The sequence below is a fragment of the Diabrotica undecimpunctata genome, chromosome 1 (genome assembly GCF_040954645.1).
Source record: "Diabrotica undecimpunctata isolate CICGRU chromosome 1, icDiaUnde3, whole genome shotgun sequence".
In the NCBI taxonomy this organism is placed as follows: Eukaryota; Metazoa; Arthropoda; class Insecta; order Coleoptera; family Chrysomelidae; genus Diabrotica; species Diabrotica undecimpunctata.
This window is the reverse complement of record NC_092803.1, coordinates 193,452,342-193,461,809: the sequence shown is the minus strand read 5'-3', so window position 1 is coordinate 193,461,809 and position 9,468 is coordinate 193,452,342. Positions and strand designations below refer to the sequence as shown.

General features: G+C 35.5%; 2 protein-coding genes across 2 annotated transcripts; both read right to left on the bottom strand.

Annotated features, from left to right (window-relative positions):
- Window positions 1-276: 276 nt before the first annotated feature.
- On the bottom strand, window positions 277-996 carry LOC140436842 (uncharacterized). The gene has a single exon (XM_072525981.1). The coding sequence runs from the start codon at window positions 994-996 to the stop codon at window positions 277-279; it is 720 nt and encodes a 239-aa protein (XP_072382082.1).
- A 5,091-nt stretch (window positions 997-6,087) lies between these two features.
- On the bottom strand, window positions 6,088-9,253 carry LOC140441954 (uncharacterized). Its single transcript, XM_072532971.1, has 2 exons — window positions 9,164-9,253; window positions 6,088-7,017 (listed from the first exon to the last, which is right to left on the bottom strand). The coding sequence occupies exons 1-2, from the start codon at window positions 9,201-9,203 to the stop codon at window positions 6,176-6,178; spliced, it is 882 nt and encodes a 293-aa protein (XP_072389072.1). The 5' UTR covers window positions 9,204-9,253; the 3' UTR covers window positions 6,088-6,175.
- Window positions 9,254-9,468: the final 215 nt, after the last annotated feature.

Sequence of the window (9,468 nt, the reverse complement as noted above, 5' to 3'; positions counted from 1 at the left end):
TTTTTCGGAGCTACCTTATCTACAACCTTTGGCTAGGTGGCAATTTTTTGAGGAGAAATATAGTGGTGAATTTTGCTAGTGGATGATGGTCTAATATCGTCTTCAACTGGAAAATCATTTTCCTCGGATTCGATTGAACCCAGTGGCTGCCCGATTTGTCCGATTTGTTCCACTGGCCTAGCTAGTCCTAGTAACTTTCCTAGGAATTTCAATAGAATCTGTGCGTTTTGGGGGCTCTTCCGATAATACTGCGCTATTGTCTCTATCAGACTCAGTTTATGGTCTCTCTGTAGGCAGAGAACCTGCAAACATGTCATCTGTGAAGACAGTACGGTCTACTGGATAAATTCCGGTCTTCTTGAACCCATTTATGGCGTTCAACGGTGTTAAAGCTTGTAGATAAGCATGGCCAAATAATGAACCAATTTGAGGTAGAGTTACACACTTGCCTGGATTTTGACTCAGCCAAACTTCCACTTGTGCAGTATAAAAGGTACTTAGCGATGCCATAAACGAAACATGGAGTGGCTGCATACGGTGACTGCAGTGTGGAGGTAAACATAAAATTGTCACACCATTCTCCCTTGCTTTTTCTATAACGGCAATATTTTGAGTGTGGGTTTTGTGTCCATCGAGTATAAGTAATGCTGGATTGTCTTTAGAGGCTTGAGTGTGGATGAGGAAGTGATCAAACCATTTAGTAAATAGATCAATCTGCATCCAGCCAGATTTATGTGTTACCCCCAAAGTTCCTGGTGGAACGCCATGCATAAAGTGCTGCTGCATATTTACCCTGGGAAAAATGATCATCGGTGGGATGAATATTCCACTAGCGCTCATGCAGATCACTGCAGTCAATAACTCACCACGCTCTGCTGATGTGAGTGTACCCACTTGTTTTCTACCTTTCAAGGCCACTACCTTTGATGGACGCCCTTGCAGTGTTGTGATCCCTGTTTCGTCCACAATGAAAATTCGATTTGGAGTAAACTTCATCTTATCTTGAAGGGGCTCCAAAATATCAAAAAAAATTGTTATTGCTTGTTTGTTGAAGCCTCGAGCCCTAGCTGCAGAAGTAGCTTTTGGCAATCGCAAAGAGCGCTTATGTCGCTGCAAAAACGAACGTAACCAGTGCCATCCAGCTAGTTTGGTGGTCTTGTCGATGTTTGATATTATTAATTTCAGCCAATTGGAATGCAAGACGATGAATACTTCTTGTTGTTAATCCATATAACATCATTTCCATGTTTTTTGCATATTCTACTAACTTTTGTTCCAATTCCACCGGGAATGTTAACTTCCTGCTGCCAAGTTTCTTTGCGGTTCCTTTTGCTACTTGATTTGTATCCTTAAATCTTCGTTCTAGTGTTGACTTGGGAACATTAAACGTTTTCGCAGCACTCAGAAAACCATGAGTACCATCTCGTAGAGACTCCAGGGTTCTAGCCATCGACTCTTCGGACCACGAATTGCGGTTAGATTTCCTTTTATAATTGGAAGGCATCGGGAAATAAATGAAATCATATATAAAAGAGATATGTAGGTAAAACGGGATATCCCGTTTTACCTTTACATGGGAATCCCGTTTTACCTACACTTTACAGCCACACTTTTAAATTTAGCGCGTAAGGACTGTATGACACTGGCAGCAGAAGTTAATGCATGAAATCTAACCTAACCTTATCGAGTTCGCGTAAACACAGCCGCGACTGAATACCATGCGTTTTACACATGCTAGGAACTCGTTAGGTTATCATAAATATTAGCTCGACCATTTACATAAATCATAAAAAAAATAATACTTACGTTTTACTTGCAAAATTGCACTGACGACAACACACATCAACAATAACCGGTATGCGTCACACTTAGCCGTAGGAAAACTAAACTAGTGACGTTGCCGTGTTGTAAAAAATAGCATTTCCCGTTTTACTTACATATTCCGTCTTAGGCCCACCTCCCCTAGATTTGAACGAGTTTTCATATGTCCAACCAGGAACATCTACCAACGGCTACGCGTGTAATGGCGAAGATGCCATATTCAGGTGGAATAACAAAAACAACCGGTAAAAATAAAAAAAGGAAAACGTTACTTTTGAAATTTTTTTTGGATTAAAAGATAACCAAGTATTCAATAATTCACTACTTACCTACGAGATTAAACGTTGTCAAAATAAATAATAAATTAAAAAAAAAATAAACTTCTAAACTTAAACAATATCACAAAGATCGAAAAGTAAACAGTTATAGGCGTAAAGAAAAATCCCAAGGATCGATTGAACTGGTTCTTAACTACGGACTAAGTTACCGTGAACGATAACTCCAAAACTTGATCACCGCAACACTCATTTTTTATACTGCGCATGCCAAGTAATCCTGAATGCGTCCAGAGTTCGTAACGCGAACGAAACTATGGAACTAATAACTCAGTAGTTTGGATAACTCAGCCGCATATAACAGATTATTATAAAATACAAAGGCATTGGTTTCGTTGCGCATTACCACTGAAGGTCGATGCCCGCCTGGTAAATAACTTAATGGATAGGACCCTTTTGTCGCCATCCGCTAAATTATTTAGTCAGTTCCTTGATAACATCGTTAAAGAAATGAGAAATATGGGAATATCTGCTAGACGGAGAAAAACAATGAATAATGATGACAGAAGAGAAATTCTTGAGGAGATTAGGACCTACGCAGAGTTGCAAAGCCAGAATGATGATGATTTATTATTTGTAATTTGTTTAGGTAATTCATAAATGTCCACGTTCTCATTCCTTGGACCCCTGTCAGGGCGTGGCGACACTCTAAATGTCCATTTACTGCGATCCTGTTCCATCGAAAATTCGTCCTGTAGGGAGTTTTATAACCATAGTCTTCATTTGGACTACCTAACATGTTGGAGATCTTTCTTTTAGACTTTGGCCTTCTACCTTTTTTCTACTTCTACTACCAATAGTTCTACAGTCCCTGTTTTTGTAGGATTTTGGTCGAAGTAAATTAGGTATGCTCGTTTTATTTTTTTTTTAAAGCCTTTCCTTTATATAAAACTCTTCAAGAATTGACAGGTTTGTTCTATGTTTTGTCTAGGATACGCGTAAAATTCTTCCACAAACACACACTTCAAAAGTTTCAATCTTACTCCTATAAATGTTTTTGAGAATTCATTTTTCAGCTGCGTATGTAGCAATGGGAAAAATAAGGACATTGGCCAACCTATGCTAAGTATTTCTTGGTCTTTTTTGGTATTTCCATATTTTAATCAGTTTAACTACTTCGGTTCGAGCCATTGCTCGTCTAGGCTTGATTTTTGAGGACCAATTACCATTTTTGGTTATTTGAAAGCCGAAGTTTACAAATCTGTCTACCACTTCTAAATTAGTCACCTGGTATATGTCTGTTAGATTATTATGTGTTGGATCTACGATCATTATTTTTGTTTTAACGGTGTTGATTTGAAGTCCCAATTATTTACTTATCTGGTATAAGTGTGTCATTTGTGTATCACAGGTTGCTGATTTTTCTGCCTCCTGTAGTGATTCCTCCATCTTATTCGTCTAGTACTTTTCTCATTATATATTTAGAATATGTAAAATATTTTATATTAATAGTGACAGTATGCAGGCCTGTCTAGTACCCTTCTTTGTTGTGAACGCATCTAAATATATTTCGTGTACTTTAACTTTGGCTGAGTTTTTATCATACAGATTTCTTACTTAGTTGACTACGTCATTAGGTACTCCAATATTTTCCATTATATTCCAGAGCGGATCCCATTTTACTAAATCAAAAGCCTTTGTGTAATCTACGAACCAGAGCAGTATTGGTATGTTGGGTTCCCACCACAACTCAACTGTCCTCATGCCAGGTGCACATTATCCCATCTGACGTATCTTGTACGTGTATTCCAAAATTGTAGCATGACAATTGGTGGCTATAGTACATACTACTATGCGTCAATTTAAAGAGCGAAAATACTTTTTGTATATCAATGGGAAGAGTACAGGTACCGCTCCCTGGAAGAGTACTGCTCGTACTCTCTTCTTGAATGACATTAAGAGCTTTACCTGTTTTCTACTATGTAATTTCCACTCAGGTTTAGCTGTTCTGGATACATTAAGGTCTTTGTCTTTGCTTCTTTAAAAAAAGGAAATCACAAGTCTTTCAGTTGTTAACTCTAGGTCTTCTAAAAGAAAGATTCAGAAAATCCTTTATAAAAACTATCCTATAAAATTTGTATGTTGTGGTACAGTCAGGATGTTTTATTTTAAAAGCGTTAAATAGCTTATAAACGTTAAGGTCTGTACTAAGATATTCCTTTTCACTTTTTGATTGACGTAGTGGCTTTGGTCTCTCGGGAAGCTATTATTTTGATCTTTTACCATCTTTCCATTATTAAGAGTGTACTTTAGGTTTTTTAACAAACCTAGTTTATCCTTGAAGTTTGTGTGCCCCTCCTTTCTACGCCTAATAAGCGAAGTAATATTTTGAGGACTTATTGCAAATCTTTCCAAAAACGTTTTTTTACAAACTCTTGTCACGTTACCTTGCCGATGTGGAACTGCAAAAGCTACGGTACACTGTCGTCTACTTTCTGGTGAATCATTATAATTAGCAAGTTATAACTAGCATAAGCGACGTTGAACTGGTAAGACTTGCAATAGTCCCATGAAGCAGCTGCCTTGCTCGTTGAGTTTAAGGCCATGATACAAGTTAGATACAAAAAGCTTTATATTCGTATCAACCACGTCCCTAGAGCTAAATTTACATTTACATATGATCTTAAATAAAAGAGATTCATAATTATATCATACCAACAAAACCAAACTAACAATAAAAAGAATTTGAGGTTGTTTGAGGTTTGCAGTGAAATATCTGTTAAAAATCTCGTACTAATCTTATGTTTTGGAATGGTTTTTCCAGGTTTTAGCAGCTAACATTTTTGTGTATCATAGGGGTTTTCACTCAATCTAGCTTCTTTCTGTTTTTTTTCTTATTGATTGCGTATTCTTATTGTTACTAAACGAACTAAAATCCACTGTATTTACGGTAAAACTCAAATACATATACAATAATTTTATTCGATACTATACTGGCACTAACATCAATTAGCAAAGTACATGATGCTTCAACTTTGGGCTTCATTTGCAAATACTAGAGTGAAGTTGGCACATAGATCTCATTAGAGGATATTGGCATCAGCACGTAGATCATATTGATTGAAAAAAAAATTAAATTAATGTTTTGGCACTTACATCACTTAGCTCGGCCACTCTTCAATTGACCTATTGTGCATCCTCTCAGGGAGCTGTCGTTGTTAGCTCATTCTCCATCCTGCCATTTCTAGGAAGGTAGACAAGTCACCATGGGACATCTTCCTTACGTGGGCAGGTGTAGGCCAGGACTCGCCAAACGCGTACTCTTGTATTAACGATAACTCCGGGCATTCACATGGGACATGCTTAACAGTTTTGTCTTCTAGTTCACACTTTCTGCATAGAGGTGTGTCTACTAGCCGCAGTGTGGTGGTGCTTGCTTAAATGACAATGACCCGATAAAAAATCAACTGTTAAGCGTAGGTTTTTCCTGGTTACTCCCAAGTGCTTCTTTAATACTGACTTTTTAAGGTTACTTAGTGTTACACTGGCAAGCCTACCTCCTTGCCCTTTTCCCATCTTCTCACAGTTTCAACAAGGATTTTCCTAACATCCATGTTTGTTCTTTTGGGTTTAACGTAGTGTGCACTCTTTTTCCGCTTAGTATATCCAGCTTTTTATTCAATATATATATGTATTGTAATACACCTACACTATACATAGTTATAAGTGGCGGTTTGGGTACATTTTTTAATTTTTTTTTATAAAATAGTTATTTGTTGTATGTCTTATTATTCTTTCCTATTCATTTATTTCTGTATATCTTGTTTGGTGTTCTCGTTTCTTAATTATTTTAAGTTCCACTATTTTACAATATGGTTTACAATTTTTTTTTTATTTTAGGCTCGATGCAAGAGACATACACTACAGGATAGAACTTAAACCGACTAGTTACTACTGTTAAGAGGACTCTAAAATAAAAAGCAAAAGACAATTTTCTAATTAAAAATATTTATTATTAAAAATTATTATTTTAATATTGTTTATTAATTTTTTTAAACATATGTACGCTGATAAAATAGCTAATTAGCAACAGATGTTTCTTCTACACGTAAGTCGTTATGTTGTCCGTTCTGTCCAGAGCTGCTACTACCGTTTATAATGAGGGTTAGGTTATATTCTTGAATGCTGACAGAAACTCCAATGTATCTTATTCTGGTATTGTCCTTTGTATTAGTGATTAAAACGACACCTTTTACGCTCACCTGATTGGCTGCACTTCCGTTTTCTTGCTCTACTTTTACTCTAAAGTATGAATCGTTGGGGGTAACTTCATCTTCCTCGGATGAAACGGCACTCGAGTTATCATTTCTCTCTGCTTCAGCTTCTTCTCTTGAGATGTTATTTTGAAGTCTTATAATAAATACTTGATTGTGAGTATGGACATGTAATATAGTTTGATTTATTAAAGGGGCAGGAAGACCACTGGTTTTTGTATCACTATGTGCTGTTACAGAAATTTTGTTGTTTTTAACATTAACACAGAGATCTGGTCTGTCTTTATCTTCACAAGAGCTATGATGAGCTTTTTCACCAGAATGGTGTGAAGCTTTTTCACCAGAATGGTGAGGAGCTTTTTCACCAGAATGGTGAGGAGCTTTTTCACCAAAATGGTGGGGAGCTTTTTCACCAGAATGGTGAGGAGCTTTTTCACCAGAATGGTGGGGAGCTTTTTCGCCAGATATGTGATGGTCTTTTTCACCAGATTTGTGATGGTCTTTTTCACTAGATGTATTATGATCAACTGCAGTAGTGTTGGCTAGCCATTTATCATCCACACAAATATTAGAGCCATTGCGTCCAAGTTGTAAGTTTTCGTTTGGATAGATCACTACAAGCATGTACTCGCTGCTGTAAGCTTGTCCTAAAAATTGTAAGAAGATTAAAATAGTGATCAAAAGATGTTATTATTTTTTGTATATAAAACTGTTGAATATGAAATACTGATCGATTATTGAATGATACGTGATGCAATAGTGCCATGATGATTAAAGTATACAAAGATCAAATCTACCCTTGCATAGAATAACGTTGTAAGTATAATTTGTGACAATTTTGAGTTACGGTGTTCTTCTTGTACAACTTTGGTATTCTATTTACCAATATCATCGATGTGGCAGATACTGCATTTATAGAAAAGATTCCGAATTGAGTATTATCGGAAATATAAAAAATATTTGAATTATTTGTAGAATAACCCGGTAACTACATACAATGTTGAACCAAATCCAATTTTCGTCGAAAAATATTCTATCGTACCATAGTGAATCAAAATAATTCCCATATTTCAAAACCTACACCGTAACTATTATAACAATTTTATTTACCGCATTGGTTTCTAAGTTCCGAAAATTGTACAGAAATATGATTCATGTGTGTCAACATTTTTCGCGGCAATATTGTGAGGATAGAAGGTGTAAATAGGCCAGATGGTGCTTTGCTTACAGTTGAATAATACACAGTGCAGGTGTTGTTTTTAAAAATTGTAAGTAGAAATCAAAGTAGTTGTTCTTTTATAATTTTCTATAAACAAACAATTGATCTTAAAACCATTAACATCAGAATGTGGCGAAGGAAAGTATCCGACAGGGCAGAATGGAAGAACACTGTTAAGCAAGCAAAGACTCACAAAGAGTTGTAGCGCTAATAGAAGAAGAAGAAGATAAATAAACAAGAATAACTGGTTTAATTTTATAAGATTCCGTAAAAGAACATAATGGAACTGAAAACGTGGAACTCATACAAGAAAATTGTTCTTCATTTGTATATATGTACATGTAAATAATTTGTGCCTATACAAAGTGATTTACGTTAGGTCTATCTTAAATTTTGTTTATTGTTTAGATCTTATTTTAAGGAGAGAACTAATAACTTTTAAAACAACATTAGAAAAACAAAATGAAAGATTTGATAACTTTGAGAAAATTTCACCGACCGATTGCAGGTATAAGCAATCCGATACTTGCTAATCAACGGCTCTGGGCGTATAAATTGGTAGGTAGTAGGACATTCTTTTTGTCCTGGGGTTGAGAAATGGTTTCGAAGGTAGATAAACTAATATCTTGGTTAACGGCATAACGATGTAAAAGGCAACGGGAAACCACCATATTAAAGATCCCTATGGATATTCCTAGTATAATCATCATGGATTTAGAAACTAATTACAGCGTTATTGATCATGGCCCTTGGAAGCCACTATCCGGCAGGGGAGAAGAAGACAATGCACAATTCAAGAAATGAACAGGTTGAATATCGATGTACTGGATATCATTAAAGCCAGGTGGCCCAACTCAGGTTTTTTTTTTAACAGAAGAAGCCACAATATATTATTCCGGTAGCAACAATAACCAACACAGACACGGCGTGGCAGTAATAGTTAATAAAAAATCTAATAGAGCGATGGAATGCTATTTCCCTATCTTAGATAGAGTAATGGTATTAAAGTTGGTGATATCTTATACCAAACCGAATTTGATACAATTTTATGCTCCCACGGTGAATGCCGACGAAGAAGAAGTGGAATTATTTTACCTATATATCGAAGAGGCAATGAGAATACCGATAACAAGAGAAATCACGATAGTCCTAGGTGATCTCAATGCAGTAATTGATGAGGGACAAAGCAGAAAGTGTATAGAAAACTATGGTCTGGAAAATCAAAAACGAGAGAGTAGACCGTCGGTTACAATTTTGTCAAGAACAGAACTTGATTATTACAAACACGTTTTTCCAAACAGACGACTTTATATATGGTGATCGCCCGTAAATACATCGGAGAAAGCAGTCAGGAACCAGATGGTATACATTATGATCAATGAAAGATACCGTAATGCTGTTCTGTAGTTTTATAAAATAGCTTATAAAATATTATATCCTGCTTGCTTGGAATTTTTTTAAAAGTTTATTAACAATCGTGTTCTATAATCATTTAATGTTTTAGTTAATAAGAAAAAAATTATGTATTTTTTCTTATTTATCATGTAACTACTAGATTACTGACAATTACTTACCTACAAAGAAAGCGCACAACACTAAATAAAGGTACTTCATTGTTGTATCTTCTGTTTCAGTCTAAACAAACAAGAAACTGTGTCTATGGATAGTAAATGTTACCTATTTATACAAATATTTAGCTGTATCTTAACATAAAATTAATATTAATAACTAAGGTGTTAAATTTCCATATTTAGCAAATCCTAAAATTTTTTCAAGCGTGAGGTATTTTAAATTCAAACAAACAAAATTAGGTGTTTTATAATTTATGTTAGAATAATAAGCTTTATGATAGTAATATTACTTATTTATTTAAACAAAT

Coding starts and splice junctions, on each gene's coding strand:
- LOC140436842 (XM_072525981.1), bottom strand. CDS start 996: ATGAAGTTTACTCCAAATCGAATTTTCATTGTGGACGAAACAGGGATC.
- LOC140441954 (XM_072532971.1), bottom strand. CDS start 9,203: ATGAAGTACCTTTATTTAGTGTTGTGCGCTTTCTTTGTAG. Junction 7,018..9,163: donor GTTGTGCGCTTTCTTTGTAG/GTAAGTAATTGT, acceptor TACAATTTTTAG/GACAAGCTTACAGCAGCGAG.